This window comes from Nannospalax galili, unplaced genomic scaffold, assembly GCF_000622305.1.
Source record: "Nannospalax galili isolate Female #2095 unplaced genomic scaffold, S.galili_v1.0 scaffold231, whole genome shotgun sequence".
Classification (NCBI taxonomy): domain Eukaryota; kingdom Metazoa; phylum Chordata; class Mammalia; order Rodentia; family Spalacidae; genus Nannospalax; species Nannospalax galili.
In genome coordinates, this window is record NW_008330120.1 from 1,116,000 (window position 1) to 1,135,790 (window position 19,791).

Here is a 19,791-nt window from a genome sequence, read left to right on the forward strand (position 1 = left end):
ATGAAGGGGGAAAAATTGATGATCCTGACAATGTCTAAAAACCCAAAGTAATTCTCTTACTTTAAGGTATATTCTAACTCAAAGGTATGCTTCCATGAGAAACTTTAGTTTAAAAAAACAAAACCACCACCACAACTAAAAGCCCAGGAAGAGCTAGGCAGCTGGCTCAAAGGGTAAAGTACCTGCCTTTACACAAGTATGAGGGCCTGAGTTCAAATCCCCAGCACACATAGAAGACCAGACATGGAGGTACATATCTGCCACCACAGAGGCAGAGACAGAAGCCTGAGCTTGCTGGCCAGCTGTAGTCAAACTGGTGAGCTCCAGGTTCAATGAGAAATCCTGTCTCAAAATATAAGGTAGAAGTGATTAAAAAGATACCCAGCATTGACTTCTGATCTCCACAGACACAGGCACCCACGTGCACAAACTCACCTACACATACATGTTCACACACACACACACACACACACACACACACACGCATATTCACTCATTAAAAAATAAAATGAAACAAAGCTACAGGAGATGAAGCCCAGCCCAGGGAAAAGTCTGAAGACGTGAAGCCTTGAGATGCTCTCTTGAGCCATTTGGAAATGAGTGAATTGAGACTGAAGGAGTTTAAGGAGAGTCCTGTTTGGGGACTGGTATCACACCAGATATCCAGACCCAACAGCCTGCTCTGCTGGCTCCCTTGAAAGCCATCAAGGGACGTCTTCAGAGAACGACGCTTTGTTTTACTCTCTGCTGTTGTGATCTTGAAATCCTTCATCCTTAGGACCTGAGGCCTTGTGGGTTTGCAGCCAAGCCTATCACACTGTGAATGGCCCCGCTACTGCTCCTCCAGAGGCCAGGAAAGCCTACCCTATCCAGTACCAAGCTGCTGGCACTAAGCTCCTGGACCTCCTGGCCTGCTAGCTCTTGGCCTCTGCCTGCTCTCCAAGGGCTGCAGGGATGCCAGGCCCCATCAGCACCTCCCAGGAACACGATGGACCCTGCTGTGCACTACTCCACATCCTGCTGAATAAATTAGCGCCCCCAACTCCCTCAATTCATCAGAGTCAAAAACTCTCTAAAATGAGTTTAATTAAAACCAGAGGCTCTTGGGTTTTTTCAGATTAGATAGTGATCCAACCTACTTAGAATACTGGATTTCTTGATCTTTTCTGGGTCTTTGTCTTTCTTTGTTCAAGTCTCTTCCTCTGACGGTCTCGGAGAGTGGAGTGGAATCAAAAGTGGGCAGGGAAACAGAGAGAGAGAGAGAGAGAGAGAGAGAGAGAGAGAGAGAGAGAGAGAGAGAAACTCAATCCCCATAGATGCTTTAGCATCTAAAGTTTTATTAGCATGGATGATGTAAAGTGATGGGTTTCATTGCATTAAGTCTGTCACATACTGTGACCACATTCACCCCCTTATCCTCTCTTGCCCCTCCCCTCCTGCTATGTCCCTTTCTTGTATCAAACAGCCCCCCTTCCAGCTTTCATGTCCTATATGGCTTTGCTACTGTAGTCTTTTCTGTCCATAATTCTCAGGTACTGTGAGCAGCCCCTCTGTGGTTGTTTCCATATGAAGGGGAGGGGCCCCAGGGGAAGGGGAGGGGCCCCAGGAGAAGGGGAAGGGTCCCAGGGGGAGGGGAGGGGCCCCAGGGGAAGGGGAGGGGGTCTCAGGGGAAGGGGAGGGGGTCCCAGGGGAAGGGGAGGGGCCCCAGGAGAAGGGGAAGGTCCCAGGGAAAGGGGAGGGGGGTCCCAGGGGAAGGGGAGGGGCCCCAGTGAAGGTGACAACTCTGTAAGCCTTCCTCTTCCACCTGCCTCGGTGCTTCCTCCTCTCAATGGTCCCCAAATCCCCCTCCTTCCTTGGTATCCCGGCACCCTTATCTTACCCCATAATTCCCTTTCAATGGATTCTGCTTCCAGAACTCTAACTACCTCTCCTCTCCAGAGACCTACAAAGAATGGATGAACAACTATGCCTGTAACAAGAACAAGGAAAAGCCCACAAATCACAGCAAACTTTTAGATTTTTTTTAAAAACTTATGAATGTTTTTATTATGCATCTGCCTTATCTTCTGAGTTCGCACGATGAATGGATTTGTCTTTGAGATATAATCTCGCCACTGTGTCAAACAGTGCATATGCACTTTAAAAAATGTAATTCAAGCTCTAAGGAATATGAGCTTGGATTCCAAATGCAATTTAAAATCATCTATCTATCTATCTCTCTATATATAGTGACTTCACTTTTAACAGATCTCATAAAGGAGTCGAAGTAGAGAATAGTTCCCCAATAAATAATCACGGCTCTGAATTGTACATCCCACCAGCAGACCATCCCTCTCACTTCCTCCTGATAGACAGGCAGTTTACCACCTGCAATAACTTGGGAGAGCTTCCTCCAAAGTTTAACATCTGGTCAAGGCTCACACTCCACACACCATCTAAAGTTTCTCCACATGGTGCCCTTGGCGCACACTCAAAGGCAGGTTCTCATGACTCTGAGGTCTGTCGGGGAGGTGGGCAGCCCGTCCCCAGTGGGGCCTGCAGAGAGGACCTTACAGCCAACTCGCAGCCCCCCACACTCACCGTAAACCCGACACGCCAGAAAAAAAGCGCAGCTGCAAGAGATTCTGAACCGTCAGGAGCTACAATTCCCAGTTGTTGCCAATTATGTAGATAAACAGGAATTTACATAATTTACAGAGTTTGTGTTTTCAGCTTATTTCGAAGAAGCCACTCCCCAAAGATCCACATTTGTGCATGAAAGCAGATGTTCATACTGACAGCCTTGAGCTGGGGCTGTCTTCAAGGGTTCCTGCAAGTCAGGCTGGGGAGCTCGGCTGCGCACTGGCCTGGTGTCTACAGGGACGCCGGTATCCGTAGAACCCACAGCTCTGTTGCACGCTCAAACCCGCAAGCATCCATTTTCTCCTTTTCTTCTTCTTCTTTTAGAGATCCACTCTTGATAAGCACCAAGCACAGCCGAAAGTTTCTACATCTTATAAGCTTCAAATGCATAAACTACTGTACAGTGATGACCCCAGCCTCGGGTGGGTGCATTGAACCCTCACTAACTTGCAAGGACGGTGCAGCTTGCACGGACTTTGCATACTCCTAGGAGATGGACACATGTTTACTTTTGCAAAGAGCCAGCCTGGTGTCCACTTACTTCCTTGGAGAGGAGTCGTGTCAAAGCTAGTAAGTGGCTTTCTGACTTACCATGCCTCTCCAAACACAATTTCCTGCGTGAAACTGGAGCCTCAGGCATCTGGCCCCTGGGGCACATCTGGGATTATTTTACCCATTAGGAAAACTAGGGTCATTTGGACTTAGGTATTCTTAGAGTAGGGGTGCACCGTTAAGCGGGGCTCTTTGGGTGTGTAGGGTTTTTTTGCCCCAGGACAATTCACTCCTTGTCCTCAAAGAGGTGGAAATTTGAACTGTGTGTGTACAACGGCTCTTCCCAGAAGGCAGATGGCTGGCTAACAGAGCGAGGCGAGGGAGGTCCAGCACAGGAGCAAGCACGGCGTGGCAGCCTAAGGCCCACGGGCTTTGTCCACCCGTGACTTCAACCTGTCTCCAGGAAGGAGGACAAAAGAAAAGAGAAGGGGTTATGAGAGCATGCGGCTCTCTGACGCTGAAGAAGGGGCTTCTGGTCCCACATCTGATGGTCGCCAGCCTGGGAGGACCCTCACCCTGCAGCTCAGCAAGTTCAGAGACTGAGTAGGAGGGTTAGAAAAGAAAGCGTGGTCACTGGGCTTCTGCTGGCTCCTTTAGACTTTGTTGGTCACAAGCTAAGGAGGGCATCAGCTGCCACTCTGTGGACGTGACTCTGGCCATCACTAACTCAAAACTTGCAGGAAAGCAGAGGACTGACTTAATCAAAGACTTTTTCCTCCCAAAGAATGCTTATGAGTTCTGGAAAGCCACTTTCCCAAACCCCAGTGAGACACATACCACCCATCTCAATTTCCTCTTTACATGGGTGTGGATATATGTATGGGTGGGGGGGTGCACATGCATGTGTATGCACATGAGTCGAGGCCAGAGGGTAACCTCAGGTATCGCTCCTCAGGGCCCGTCCACCTTGTTTTTTGAAACCCGGTCTCTCACTGGGATTCGGGGTTCGGCTTAGGCTAGACTGGCTGGCCAGCGAGCCCGAGGGATCTGCCCCCCTCTGCTTCCTCAGCACTGAACTAGAGACGCACCCCACACCCAACTTTGTATGTGGGTGCTAGGAACTGAACTCAGGTCTTCATGCTTACAAAACAAGTACTTTTCTGACTGAGCCATCTCAGCATCTAGGTATCTTTTGAGCCTGTGACATTATGATGGATAGCATCAGTGTCAACTTGACACACCTGGTTAGAGGGAGCCTCAATTGGGGAATTTCCTCCATTGGACTGGCCTGTGACCATGTCTGTGGGGCATCTTCTTGATTGTTGAGTGATATGAGAGGGCCCAGCCCACTGTGGGTGGTGCCAGTTGTGGGCAGGTCATTCTGTATTGTATAAGAAAAGAGGCTGGGCAGGGGCCAGGGGAGCAAGCCAGTAGGCAGCGTTCCTCCATGGCCTGTGGTCCAGCTCCTGCCTCCAGGTTCCTGCCCTGAGTTCCTACCTTGGACTCCCTTAGTGATGAACTGTGACCTGGGACATGAAGGATAAAATAAACCCTTTCTTACCCTAGTTGGTTTTGGTCAGTTTTTATAATAATAATAATAATAGCAGCAGTGGTGGCAGCAAAGGCAGGCATATGTGTGTGTGTGTGTGTGTGTGTGTGTGTGTGTGTGTTTCCGCACAAGGCTCCCTTGCTGGCTGTGCTTTGAACCAGCCCCAGGACCTTTGCACTTCCCTTCCCTGCTGCCTGAAACACTTCCTCCACTCATCCCTATATCTCACTGCCTTGCTTACTGTGCCAAGGTCACCCGGTTGGTGAGATGGCTCCCGTCCCAATCACAGATCACAGCCACCCTAGTACTTGCTTTCCCTGAGCTACTGTCCTGTTTTCCTCTGCTCACCTTACTCTGTACCATATGCATCTGTCTGCTGCGTAAGCTCCCGAGACCCTTTGCCTCGTTCCCTGCACATCTAGCGCACAGCAGGTGCACAACAGATCTTTGCTGAAAGATTGCATGAGTCAAAGAACAAATGATACAATGGATGGAGAGCTTTACTCACATCCTGTCCTCATGGAGAGAAGTTTGGTTGGGGTTGGAAAAAGCTAGAAGGAGGGAAAAGCATGAAGAGGAGGCCAGGTGGGTACTTTACTGACCAGTGGGGACCTGAAACTCTCTCTCCCGGACCTCGCTGTTACCTCTGACTTTCCTCCGTTTTGTCTGGACCCCTGGAAGTGATCTCACCTGATCTGGAAAGTTCTTGTATGCTGCGTTTGGTTTAATCTTCCCTTGATCAGTCCCTGTAGGAACCAAAGCCACCTCCGGGGCTATTATTATGAACATAAATTACCATCCCATTGCAGATGTGCAGCTGAGTCATTAATAATGGTTTCTGATTGATAGAATGACAAATAGGCCAGCTTAGACGCAGGAAGCCCTTGGGATCACACATAGAAACAATTTAAAAAATGAACTGAGGAGTCAGGGGGCTTTGCTGCCCATGCTATGTACCCCGCCTCTGCTCAGAATCAGCCACTTGAAAGGAAGACTGATGGGGGGTGGGGTCACACAGTTACAGAAACAGAGGCCAAGATGGGCCAGGTCAGCTCGGCCTCGGGAGCTCTGAGAATGGCAGGCAGCCGGCTTTACCAGCCCAGTGAGATCCATGGTGGATAGCACCACCCTGGAGCTTCGAGGGACACAAGGTGGGCTCCAAGGGGGCAGAGGACTTGCCCAGGGCAAGGTAGCTGACGATGACTATACACACCCTGTGCCCACAGACCAAAGGGCTTCACTGTGTGGGTGGGAAGCCCTTATGGACTCTGGCATCCAAGTGGCCACTTCCTGAGACCAGGCACACCACCTCTCCACACACCCTTTGTCCCTGAAGGAATGCACCCATCTTCACCTTGGACTCCGGCTTCCAGCCTCCTCTTTCTCTTCTGCAACTGGTCTTCCTGCTCTCCTGGAATCACTGTGGGGAGAGAGCAGATTCAGGAATCAGCCTGCATTTCTATGTGGCTGGGGTTTTTGTATCAAGTTCTGCTTCTCTCTTCCCCACCACCAAGCACATCAATGTACTCCCCCAAGGGCCCCAGGCACCAATTACAGGCCTGAGTGCTCGTTGGGCAGATGTGTGAGTACCACACACACGCCTCAGTCACTCCTCAGATGTTTGGAAGCCCAGCTGGGAGAACAAAAATGCAACCAAGGAGCACTGGGTTTTCCAGAAGGCAGGGCCCAGCCGCATGACTGTGGGAACTGCTTTGCTTCAGGCTCGCCCTGTTCAGACAGCCCACGAGTGACACAGGCATCCTATCCACAATACTGTTCGGCCCTTAGGTCATGCTGCTGACGGGCCACGCTGCCCAGCTCGCTTGATGGGAAAGAGGAAAGAAGAGCGAACGTTCCTGGGACAAGTGTCGCTGGGGCAAGTTCAGCAGCTGCCACTCAACAGATTGCCTTGCTTCTCTGGGTGTCTAGAGCACACCACAGGGTCTCAACGCAGGGAGGGGCTCCAGGGACCACAGAGAAACCAAATGGGTGACCCAGTTCAAGGAGTCCTATGAGATCCATTTGGAAAACTAGGCAGCGGAAGTCCTGATTGCTGTTTGCAAAGAAACTGAAAGTATGCATGAAGGGGGAGGGTCTTCAGTCTTTAAAAGTTGCCAGCCTATTCTGATTTGTACAAAGAACCACAGGGTATGGCAGACTTGGCCTCTGTTCAGAAGGGCAAGGCTGACTGAGGACAGACCACTGCCCTCCAGGTTCTGACTTAAGATCTTCCTTTTTCTGTCCTCAAGACCTGACTGAGCCACCCCACACCCACCTTTGAGATGCCCTGGCCTGGCCTTGCCCATCAATGACTGGTGTCTAGCAGTGAGGAGGGCCTGTAAGGGCATCATACCTGCTGACATCTGCAGTTCGTGTGCAGAAACGTACACAGGCCTTGTCATCTGCCCCCACACAAGCACAGCGCAGGTTTGTCTGTGGCAATGCCTGAGGGCTTCCTGGAAATGACCCTGAGGACCTCTTGCCCCGCAGGCTTCTTCTGTAGCTGGACAGTCCGTAGGGCACAGTCTGTCTGCAGGGCACAGAGAGAGGTCAAGGGAGTGTGCTCAGTCACTACCAGGTGGACTTCAGAGATGTCCTGGATGGGCTGAGGGGCTAGAATGACAGAGAGGAGGACCGGGGAGGAAGCTGGCCGTGGTGGCGGTCACACACGCACGGTAAGCACACACACGTGGGCTCACCCTCGGTCTCGCTGAAGCACAGAAGTTGGTCTGCAAGAAAGCCCACATGCCCCAGGCTCCACAGCCCTCCTGACACACTGTAGGGCTTTTGCCTTTTCCAGATCAAAAAGGCCTAGTTTCTCCAGAGCAGCTTCTGGGAGCCCATCCTGAGCCTCTAGCCTACCCCAGCCCCAGGAGAGTGAAGACAAGATTAAGGACCACTTGAAGGGCTGGAGAGATGCCTCAGTTAATACAGTGCTTGCTGTGCAAACACAAAGACAGGAGTTAAAACCCCAAAACTCACGTAAAAAAGCAGTGTGCTGTGGCATGCCTTTGTAATCCTGGTGCTAGGGCGGTGGAGACAGGAGGATCCCTGGGGCTTGCTGGCCAGGTGGCCTCGCCTAGTTGGTGAGTACCAAGCCAGTGAGAGACCCTGTCTCATAGAAAAGAGTGTATAGTTCCTAAAGAATAACACTTGAGATTCACCTCTGGCCTACACACGCACGCACACACACACGCACGCACGCATGCACACACATGAACTACCCGAGTTTCACACATCGACTACCACAGTCTCCTGCCTGGAACCCATCCTTCCTGGGAGATCTACCTTGATCCACATACTGGTCTCAGTCCTGGCACTAGTACTGGTTCTCGAGCCCTGGTACCTGTAAGACTTTCTGTGCTTCCATACCCGAGGCTGTCCTCAGCAACTGCACTACTAACTGAACTCCCAGATGGACAGCACATGCAGCAGGCCTCACAGCTGGCACTGGGGAAATAGAGCAATGCAGTTACAGTTATTAGAGATACAACCTGGCCTCTGGGTGAGGCTTCCTTCCAAGAGAAAAACATGAGCAGGGGAAGTTGGTGGTCCTCAGGAGCCATCGCCACTACCTTGCAGGGCAGCTGAGAACGGAGTTGGCCTTGGGAAAGTCTTATTGTGCAGGGAAATTATCTGAAATGATCGATCACTTCTGTTTATGGTCAGCAATGGGCGGGGGGGGGTGTTCTCTACAGCAATAAACATTTGATTCAGGTTCTTTTGAGTGAGTACAGCCCAACCAGGGTTCATTCTCCAGAGAGGAAAGGAGACTACTAGTTGAATGGGAAGAAGTTAAAACCATATGCTTAATTCATTGATGCAACTAAACATGAGTTGATGAAAAAATATTAAGAACTCAAGGAAACGCATGGGACCAAAGGCACTTTTCCAGTAAGTCTTGTCTCTATGAGTCCCGTGGAGTATGGCCAATTAGCCACCTCAAAGGGTGGCCTAGCATCCTCTCTTCATTTTCACAATAAAATCAAATTGAATCTCTTTTCTTTAGAAGCACGTGCCATAGAGCCTTTCTTGGGGTGGTGAGGGGAATCAGGCAGGGTGCCCACAGTGACCAGATGCTAGGGACAGCAACTTCCTTTCCTGCTGGGTTGAAGACCACAGCTGAGCACCCTGCCCAGCTCATGCTCCCCAACAGCAAGCATCCTGAGCAGAGTGAGGTTCCCTGCTGACCCAGGCAGGCCCAGGTACCGAGGGACAAAGTAGGGTCCAGTCCTGCTCAAAACTTGACCTTTGCTCAGGAATGGGAGATGGGGGTGGGAGGGACACTGTGGCCATTGTCCAGATTTGGCTAAAGGTATGTTTTTCCAGTAATAGAACCACGTTAAATCTCTAAGTGTTGACATTAAATCCACGCCTCCATTTCTGGGTGGAAATTACACACGAGGAATGATGATGCCTCCATTTTTTCCATCAACAGTGAGACCTGCACTTTTGAAATTGCTGTCAGCTGATTCTGTATTGGTGGGTGCAGAGCCACTCAGCTGAAGTAAAATGCTCTGTCTAAAGTATTTTAAGTAAGGAAATAAGGCGTCAAGGTGTTTGTTAATAGAGACATGTTAGCACTTCCCTAGTAGTCCCAAGCAAAACAGCATGTACGACTGCCTCCGGTAGTTTCAAAGAAAGTTTACCCAGAAGCTCAGCCACTTCCCCAGGGGATGAACAGCCCTGCGGAGCTGGCCAAAGCCACTTGCAGGCCTGCCTCGATGAACATGCATAGCATTATGAACAAGAGTTCAAAATGAAGGCCCACGTCCTCCAGGCCTGAAAGTTAAGAGTGCCAGTCAACTTGACAGACTCTTAAATGAAGGAGCCCTGTCCCTCAACCTGGACAAAGGATGCTCCGTAACACTTAGCAGCTCCAGCCTTGAATTGGGGATCCTGGGATTCCCTGGAATTCCTGGATATAATATGGCAGTCGCAGAGCACTTCCCCCTCTGCTCCATCCCACACCCAGGAGCCTCATCCATTCATTCCCAGGCTATAGCTCAAGATCCATCTACTGTCCGTCCACCCTCCAAGCAACTACCCCACAGTGAGGAGTATGTGTCTGAGCCCTGTGGTGTCCTCAAGTGTCAGCTCCTAGAATGATACCTGCACAGCCCCTGAAGAGTCACAGGCTTAGGACTCTCTGGGCAGGGGACCCCAGGACTTGGAATTCTGGGAACACTATCTAGAAGAAGGGGTAGATAGCTTTCAGTTTCACAGATTCCTTGCAATGCAGTGGAGGATGAAAGGCCACCAGTGACCTCTAAATCATAGAGTCAGGTCAGGGTTTTCTTGCCTAGAGTTCTGCTCCTCAGGAGCAGATGGCACAGCTGGGTGTGGGTCTCATTCCTAGAATTCTAGCACCCTGGTTGTGAAATAGGAGTTCAAAGCCAACTTCGTTCACATAATAAGTTTGAGGCTGGCTTGAGCTACCTGAGACTCGGTCTCAAACAAAATAAAATAAAACAACAACAACAAAAACAGCAGATCGGTCTTCTGTTGTACCGGCCACAGACCTACCGAGCACAAAGTAGAATAAATTAAAACAGGGGCACGAGGGCCATTTCAAGTTCAACTCTGGCCTCAGCAACACAGTGAGCTCCAGACGAGGCGTTACACAGAACATCAGTATCTGTTAAGCATCCACTGTACGCCTAGCATTATTTTACGTAAGAAACATAGATACAGGAAGGCATCTGTGTGTCCAAGCCTCCAGGCATTCTCATGCTACTAGAACAGAGAAAGGAAAAACGTCAAGCCAGTACGTTCGGGCACACACAAGGTACACGGAAACTACCTGGTGATTCCATTATTAAGTTGTAAAGCACTTATGTGAGGGACGCTCCACCCTCTCAATAGTTTCCTGATTGACAAAGGGGTTGTCAAGGCAACCGAAATGAGATGTGGCACTGAGCGTCAGCAAAGAGTGAGCAGCAAATGAGAGCTGGTTCTTTGATTCTTTCATTGGCTTTGAAAAGTTGTGAGTTTCAGCAGGTAGAAAAAGCCCATCCAGCAGGCCTGCTGCAAACGTTGTGATGTGTGACTAAGCAATAAAGACGGTGGCAAGGAGCTAGAAGGCCTCGTGGTCAACAACGCCATGCCCTGATATCCCTCCTTCGGGCAGGTCGGTCATGTACCACTGCCCGCCTCCTAAGTGCTGTGCTTCCTTTAAGTCGCTGCCCTTTGTCGCCCTTCCCTGAATGGGAATAGTACTCAGCAGAGCTCTGAAAATGAAGTCAAATTGGCTGAGAACTTTGGACCAGCACACCGTGCCCAACTGTGACAGCCTACTGTTCAGCAGTAGGGTTTAGATAATGCAGTTCTTTGTAGAAGCAGGCAGCCCTTCCATCTGTTGGTGTTTCCGTTCTAACACAGAGCCCCACACAAGAGAAGCAGATGAAAGCTAGATAAACAAAGCATCCCTCATCATACCTACATATGCACTGTCTAGTGCTGTGTGTGTTTGTATAATAAATTGTCTCTCAACTTATGTATCGAGAACATTCATTATTTGATCAGCGGTGGCGATGCCAGAGCCTTGTTTAACACAGTGTTCCCTATTTGTCAAGTTTCTCCAAATGTCATATATAAATGTTATTAAATATTAAACTCCCAACTCGCCCATATTCATTCTTCATCTGCAGCGCCACACTGAAGGCATTTCATCTGTCTTTCTGCAAGAAGTTTTTAAATAAGGAAGATGACTGTAGAAAAAAAAATACTTTCCAAGTTGTAGGAGAAGTTTTTCTAAAGAAGAATTCCCGTCTTTCTACTGAAATGAACGTAGTGCCTCAAGTGAAGTAGGAAGAGCACAGACATTCACAGAGGCCAGCTCGGAGACAGCAAAGGGGCTTTGCCTGCTGAGGTCTAAATCCTCAGGACAGTGTACCAGTCATCCCTCTGAAAACAAGAAAACATGCTATTCATCCCCCCACCCCGATAGCATTTAGCAAATATCTGCTGAGCTGTAAATTTCATGAAACGTCCCCATTTCCAGCTTTTCTTGACTAACTGAACATTGTAAGGACACCCACCGGTCCTTACAATGTGCCGGCCTGAAGCATTTCATCCTGCCCCAGGCTCCATGCCTGTTTCCCCCTTTGTCACGGGTCTGGCCATTTGAGCATCGGAGTTTACAACTCCCGGTTAGTGGCTTTACCCCATGTGGACCCAAACAGGTAGTGGGCAACATGATGAAATTAGTGTCTATTACTATTTTTTCTTTATAAATAAAGTTGTCAGGGATGGAGAGATGGCTCAGCAGTTAAGAGCACTGGCTGCTCTTGCAGAGGACCTGGGTTTGACTCCTGGCACCCACAATGCAGTTTCATAGGCTCTGACACCTTCTGACATCTGTGGGCATTGCATGACACAGGTGTACTTACATGCATGCAGGCAATACACTCATACACATAAAATTAAAAATATGTAATTTAAAAATATATAGTTGTCATTGTTTTACTTTAAAAGACACAAGTACCAGTTGGATGACTCCCCAACGCACAGAGTTCACTTGCTGCGTGCTTGAATACATCTGAAGCTCCTGATCTGTCCTCCTTAGTTTGTGGTCTCCCTTCTGAAACGAGCGAAGGTGAAGAGGCAGGCAGAAGGTGGGGCTCTCGAGGCCTGATGGCTGAGGGGTGAGGAACAACTCCTTCACACTAGCTAGTGCACAGCCAGAAGGCAGCCATCACTGGATGCAACCTCCCACCGTTCTGCAGAGAAAGAACTCAGAGACTCTAACATGCTGACGAGCCGTGGCTAGAGTTCAGATTTTATGAACTACCTTCCTTAGGAAGAGCCACGTGAGCACTGTCCTAAGCTTAGCTCTTTGGGTAAGGAGGACAGTGTCTGCCGTGTCCTTTACGTTGAACCATTCACCAGTAGGAACTGTGCTCTCAGGAGTGGGGCCAGTGTGCGAGCTATGGGAAGTTATAGGTGGAATATTCAAATCCCTGTGAAGTCATCCCTTCACTTTAAAAAGAACCTGTGCACTGATGAATGGGATAGGGGAGATCAACTTGGAAACAGGAGCCCCATTGTCAATGACAGAAAGAAAGGGTCTCTCCAGAGCCCGAGGCCACGGTTGGTGGTTCCTGTCCCCTTGAAGCCAGTCTTTCATGTTCCTTTGGGAACTTATCCTCTTTCATCCGGTGAGGTCTCTGGGAGATTGACAACCCACCTGCCTCAGTTTCACCAGCCTGAGAACAGGTGGTCCAGCTGGGTCAAGGAGACCCTCTCTTCCAGGATTCCTGAGTGAAGGAGTTAAAGATCAGAAGGAACCCTGGGGCTGCTACGTGCCAGGTGGTCCCATCCTCCTTGGTCATCAGTTGTAGCCCTGGGTCTCCTATACTGACGCCCGTGCCCCTGCCATCAGGGCCTGGGCTGTTCCTCCCTCCCGGTCTAAAAGTGCCCTGTGTCTTTCTAATAAACTTTCCCATGCAGTGTACCTAGATTGTCTGTTACTTGTGAACACAAACTCCCACTGAAGCTTAGACCCTGCATTCATGAGATGGCAACCACATTCTTGGGTATAATAAGGCCTCCAGGTTCTCCAAGCACAGCATTCCTTCGCTGCACCAGTACATTAAAGAGCACATTCAGAATCAGGACAAACCCAGCAAACTGAGCTGACTGGAGTGCCTTCCTTCTAGCAGTGCCCGCAGTGGAATGCTGAGCTTGGCCTGTATGGTGTCGTTGAGCAGGTGGAAGCTACCTGCCTCCATCCCACTGTACTCAGAGTCCAGCCCCAGACAATGGTTTGAGCCCGTCGGAAGCCTTGACCTCTACTGAGTTTCTTCCCACTCATCAAGTCCTTATGAAAATCTGCCGTGGGACAGGCCTTCAGCCAGGCAGTTCACAGGGTGTCTTTCAGACGTCTGGGAATGAGAATGGAACAGAAAGCTTATGTTGCACATGTCCTCGACACCCAAGCAGAAACACGTCCCTAGCACTACAGGGTCTCACCCACACCGTATGTTTCACAAGCATGGGAACAGGGAATTGGCCTCCGTAACTTTCTTCACTTCTACTGTAGAGAATCCTCATAGCTTAACATCGGAAGAGCACATGGCAGAGCCCTCGCGTAGCCCCCAGAAAGATCTAGAGTATTTACAGCTAGGAGAAGTTATGAGGGATGTGCTGTGGTTGAGGGCTGACTTTTAAGACACTGCAAAACAATGTTTGTTACCATTGGGCACCGACCCCCTGAGCACCAATCCCAACACTGAAGGACACGTCTTCTGCAAGGAGACTTCCTTAGAGGCTAGCCTTGGCATGATCCCCTGGGGTCAAAAGTGCAGGACTTTGAAAAGATGAGCCTTGAGTGTGTCTGCCTATTTGCCTCTGCACTAAGTGTCTGGCTCCTGGGGGTCTTCAATATTATCCCAGTGCCTCAATAAATATCGAAGAAAATGGCATTTCCCCACACTGTCTCCTAAATGCACAGAATTTTTGGCTTGTCAAATGGATTTCTACTGTTGTGGTTCCCAATCTACCCATTCTTCTGGAAGATGTGATGGTTAATTCATTCCCAGTACTCTACCACCGAGCCACATCCTCAGTCACGTTTTTACTATTTATTTTCACTGCATTGCCCGGTCTGGCCTGGAACTCACTCTCTAGCCTTCAGTCATCAACTCTTCAGTTTCTGGAAGGTTCAGCAACTGAGATTGCAGAAATAGACCAGCAGGCTGTGATAATCTCAATTGTGAACTTCATTGAATTATAAAACGCTTAGGGGATTAATGAATCCCAACTGTGGGCATTTCCAGAAATATTACATCATGAGGGCTCTGACCTCACCAAAGGATTAAGCCCCAGATGGGTTCACAATCTGACGGCATTTCTAGGGGATGATGAAATGTATTGAAGAAAGGTCACTGGTGGGGAGAATGTCCTTAGGGCTGTGCTTGCCCTGGCCCCTTCCCCTGGTCTCTGCTTCCTGGAAGCTATTTTGTTCCTCCCCACCACACTACCAAGCCCTCTGAAATAAATCCTTCCTCCCTGTTTTAGTTACTTTTCTCTTTGCTGTAATCAAAGAACTGACAAGGGGAGCTCCAGGAAGGGAAGGCTTTGCTGTGGCTCAGGTTGAGGTGCAGCCCATCACGGTGGGGAAGGTGAGGTGAGGCAGCAGGAGTGCATTGTGGGGCGGATGGTCACGCTACGTCCGCAGTCAGGAAGCAGAGAGAGACAAAGGCTGCTGCCCAGCTCTCGTTCTCCTTTTTATTTATCCAGGGAACCAGGCCATGGAACGGTCCCACACATAGCTAAGGCGGATCTTTCCACCTCAGTGGACCCAGTCTAGGAACTCCCCCACGGGTGTCCTCAAAGCTTTGTTGCATAGGTAGTTCAAGATCCTGTCAGGTTAAGAAAGTTAATCATCACACTCTTGTGGTAGCGAATACGGAGCACTTTTCCTAAGAGAAGCATGGTCTCATTCTCATAACAATCACTGCAGCCACATGCGCATCATGACGGATAGATCGGGCTGTACAGATGGATGCGGTATGGACCAGACTGGAGGTGGCTCTCAGTGGGGAAGCCCCAGGCGCCTGCCAGACTGCCAACACTGAGAGTTCTGGGAGGGTGCCCTCCCTCTGAGGGACCTGAGAAACAGCATGGATGCCTAGAGTCTTCCACAGCTCCACCAGGCTCCAAATTCTACCTGGGGATTTCCAAGCATGCTTGCTATACCACAGGAGCATCTTCAATGCTCAATCCCCAGGGAAAGCCCTAGAACTTTACTCCAACAAGAAAACTGTAACTCGGTATCATACCCTGCCCCACCCATGCTGAGAGGCTCCCAGTGGTCACTAACTATATTTAGAAAGTTTTCACCCAACTGGGTGGGCCTTAAAAAAATAAAGGCCAGGAGCTGGAGAGAAGGCCCAGTGGTCAAGAGCACTGACTGCTCTTGCAGAGGACCCAGAATCCATGTGGTAGCTAACAACCATCTGTAACTCCAGTTCAGGAATCTGAAGAGGTGCTCTTCTGACCTCTGTGGGCACTGCACACTTTCACGCATGCAGGTAATACACTCATACACATAAAATAAAAATAATAGAATATTGTTTTAAAAAGTCAAAGCCACAGAATTCATCGGGTTCTCCCTTTGCACAGGGGTCAAAGGAACAGAGAATAGGAAAACATCTGTTTCTGTTGTGTGGTTTGTGGTTTTCAAGAGTTACAGTCCACCCCCACCAGAGTTAGAGAAATGAATTAAGTAGGTGGAAAGAAGTCAGTTGAGGGATCCATGGAGAAGCTAGCTTTCCCTCTATGGAGCAACGGAAGGCATCAAAGGAACCAGGCTGGAGCCGCCCCCAGCCTGTGCCCCTCTCCAAGTGACCCTGACAAATTCCAAGTCAAGTATGAGAACTCACGTCTGTCTGGCCTGGCTTCATTATAACTTTATGCAAAGTTGCAGACAGATGAGGCTCAAAATAGCTGCCAGTCATGGAAACAGAACAGGTAAAAGAGGGACCAGGTACTGTAAGGAGGGGGCTCTCCGCAGCGTTTTCTAAATGCTGACACCACCATACGCCCTTTGAAATCATCTGCAGGATGTGTGAGAGGCCAGCATGGCTGCTTTTCAGGAGATCGAATGTTTGGGAAGAAAAAGTCTTGGTGACAAGACTCAGTACTCTTGTTTGCTGGTCTGTCTGTGCCCTTGTGCAATGGCATCTTAGCAGCCCCGATAAACTCAACACTTGCCTCAAACTAAGAGCACGTGGATCCCTATTAGAGAGACAGGCTTTATCCTCTAGCAAGTAGTCCGGGAGGGAAGGAGGGTGAGGCGGGGCAGGCAGGCTCAAGAACAGAGACTGACCTGTTGATTGTCTGCCCGTTATAGATGTTTGTACTTGTTTTGATTTTGTGAAAACACCGTGTGGCATCCTCACTTGTCCCTGGTGAGGTTTTGGTGCCTCCTGAGAGTCTGAACCTGTTCTCAGTCATACAGGAACCCTGCCGATTAGGTCCGTAAAAATTCTGTTTTCTCGATTAGGATTAAGACCAACTTCTAACTTTTAACAAAGCTATTTTCCCTCCCCAGGCAGTGGAGAGAAACTGTCCACGGTGGGCCATTTGTCCCTCTGGCCACCTCTGTCTCCCGGCCTCTCTCACTGACTCAGGAAGCAAATCTGTTTCTGGTTTGTAACTTACTGGGTCAGGATACAGTGCTCCGTGCAGCAGTGTCCCACTTACTGCTTATTAGGGCCTCCCGCTAAGTCTGCCTGTGAAGACCATGAAAGAAAGCCTCGCTGAGGGCTGCCAAGTTGTGTGAAAGCTCTTGGCTCTAAGACTCCAAGCCAGGCTTGGGGAGGACGCAGCAGGATGACCCTGTCCTGTGGGTCTGAGCTACTCGGTGGGCTGAACAGGGTTTAGATCCCTGAACTATGTCTAGATGAGCAACCCACCGCTACCGGGACCACCATCCACCACATCAAGCCGTTCTGTGCGTCATTTGCCCTCAGAGTACGGTTTATTCTGAACCCGAGGAGGGCTGGAAGTGTCTGTGTTCAGGCAGGCATGTTCAGCATGCACACCTGTGCACGTGTGTTTGTGTGTAAGTGTCCGTCTTGTGCTGTACTGTTTTCCACTGAGATATGGCACAAAACAGGAGCAGATCATTTTCTCTTGTGAAACAGAACTACCCGAGAGCTGGGTGGTGGGTAGACAGGATCTCCCCCAATATGGAACAAACCCGTTGACAGCTCCCCACCAGACCTGCTACAGTGCCAAGGGTGTGTGCAGGAGGGAGAGCTGGAAAGCTGACGTCAGCCAGAGCCGTGGACCCTCCTTATGGGACGCATTGTGTACCTCCCAGCTTCCTTTGTTTTAAATTCTTGCAGGAATAAACCATACCAGAGCTGTCAGGGGCTTGCGTCCGCCTTCAGATTTAAGGCCAAGTGCCAAGCTGTAACAACCCTTTCATGTAACAGAGATCCAAATGTTCCCTTGGGGTCACACAGGGTCACAACCTCTTCAGCTAAGTTTTCTTACTTCAAATCAAGCTGCCTATGAGCCTCAGGCAGGGGTCAGCTGCATTCCAGGGGAGTCTCACTTTGCTCCTGGGCACCTCACCGCCTTAGGTTGACTCTGGGGCTTTGGGTCTGTGGGAACTCAAGGGAAAGGTCACCTTGTGAGGCTGACCTTTCCAACCAACTCTGAAATTGAGCCCCAAGGTTCTCAAACTGTAAAGCCTCTTGCTGTCAAATGTTATAAAAACGAAGCTACTCAACTTCAAAACTGACACGCACGTCAACCAGGAGTTGGTGAAAATGGTTTTATGGGAAAACACAAGCCACAAGTGGAGCGAAACCAGGACCGATCAGAACCTTGAACTTGGCACCGACAGGCACCTTCTTCTACACTTCCTTCTTGAAAATTCATCATGGGATTATTTCTCAGAAGTCCCTATGCATGGTACATTACTTCCAGAGTCCCAGACGTTTGAACTCACTTCAGAGTCAGAGCGATATGGAGGAGTAAGGTGTAAAAGGGGGTTCTGAATTGTCAGCTACACGTCTGCTTGGGAGTCTGCCAGACTCTCCTCAAGTAAACAGGCAGAGCACACCTTCCCTGCAACCCCCACAGGAGTTTCACAGATTCCCAACAGAGCAGTCACATAGGCCTAAAGTGACATCCACCTGCCGCTGTACCTCAGAGAGCAAGCAGCAAGACCCAGTCTCCAAGCTTTCTGATTGTTTACAAGGCCAAAGGGAAGCGGATAACAGAAGAGGGTTAGACAAGATCCGTCCTGGCAGGAACAACCTTTGGCCACAGGTGTCTTTATCAAACTGCTTATCAGCCGCAGAGGCAGTCAGACACGCCTTTTCTCAAGGTCTGGAAACTTCATGCTAATAGAATGCAAATAGTCTGTGCACCCAGTTTTCTGAAATGTTGCAGGTCTGTGAAGGATCCAACTCACTCACTGGGGCTTCAAGCCCTGGAGGGAGGCCAGGTTGGAGGCCCTAGGAGGCTAACTTCAGCAGTACTTGAGAGGGAACGTTCTAGGCCTCGGTGCCTTCCAAGCACAGAACGGGAAGCCGTGAGAGAGCCACTCTGTGGAGAGGATTTGTGCTGGATGTGATGGGTACATCTTCGAGATTCTGCATGTGGACCAGGTTTGAAGCACTGAACTGACCAGTCCCCGTGCTCTTACCCAGGCCAACCTCACTCCCCGCAACTGACAGACAGAGGACTGGGCGTCACAGACGGTCATCTTCAAAGGGGACAATTCACACAGATGATGTGACTCCAGAGTCTGAGCTCTGCAACATGACAGGGGGATCTGCTCCCCCATCCAAGTGGGAATGCACATTAAGAGACCGGGTCCCTTCCTCTCTAAATGCCGTGAGTATTTGACCCAAAGGCTGTCATCATGGAGCTGGACCTGCACGGATGGCTGAATCTGAGCAGACCCTTAGCCACAGGACCAGGCCATGAGAAACAGGTCAGGGTGTGGACCCAACAGTCAGTGTGAAGTAACAGTCAGAAAGAGCAAAATCCCATCCTAGGATGGAGCCAGTGGGCTGAGAGCCCCTCTCCCCCAGCTCCACACACCATCTGTCCCAGCATCTCTGCCATCAAGATAAACCTCCCAGTGTGCTGCACACACACATTGCCATCTTTGAAGACCTGTCAAGGGTTCTCAGAGGTTATCAGGGAGTCGAATTCTTTTCAACAAGTCAACATTGTATATTCAGAATGCATATGATATATTTTTAGGACATGTGATAGATCAAATATCTGGACTTCTCATGTATTTCTTTATGTCTATGACAATAATCTTGCACAGGAGCAAATGCATTTTTACACAGAATCGTATGTGAAACGTCACTGCCATCACAAAGAACAGGGCTACCTACCCGGAAACAATGAGGGATGGGGGTCTGTCTGTCTCTCCAATTGATCCCAGGGTAATCCAGTGCCACCCAGACATGGCATTCCATATAAACACTGGAAGGACTAGGGGGACAGCCCAGTCAGCAATGCTGCACAAACATGAAGGCTTGAGTTTAGATCCCCAGCACCCACATAAAAAACTGGGCATGCTAGTGAATGCCTGTAATGCCAGTGAGAGAGAGAGAGAGAGAGAGAGAGAGAGAGAGAGAGAGAGA

The 19,791-nt window shown here is 49.7% G+C and overlaps 1 protein-coding gene across 1 annotated transcript in view; it reads right to left on the reverse strand.

The window, feature by feature from the left end:
* Nucleotides 1-2,070: 2,070 nt before the first annotated feature.
* The window catches only part of Edn3 (endothelin 3), a 24,114-nt gene continuing 6,393 nt past the window's right edge, over nucleotides 2,071-19,791 (reverse strand). The window contains exons 3-5 of the mRNA XM_008842176.2: nucleotides 7,017-7,193; nucleotides 6,018-6,083; nucleotides 2,071-3,567 (exon numbers count right to left, since the gene is read on the reverse strand). Of these exons, the coding sequence (XP_008840398.1) occupies nucleotides 3,531-3,567; nucleotides 6,018-6,083; nucleotides 7,017-7,193 (280 nt within the window). The 3' untranslated portion in view covers nucleotides 2,071-3,530. The remainder of the gene's footprint in view (nucleotides 3,568-6,017; nucleotides 6,084-7,016; nucleotides 7,194-19,791) is intronic.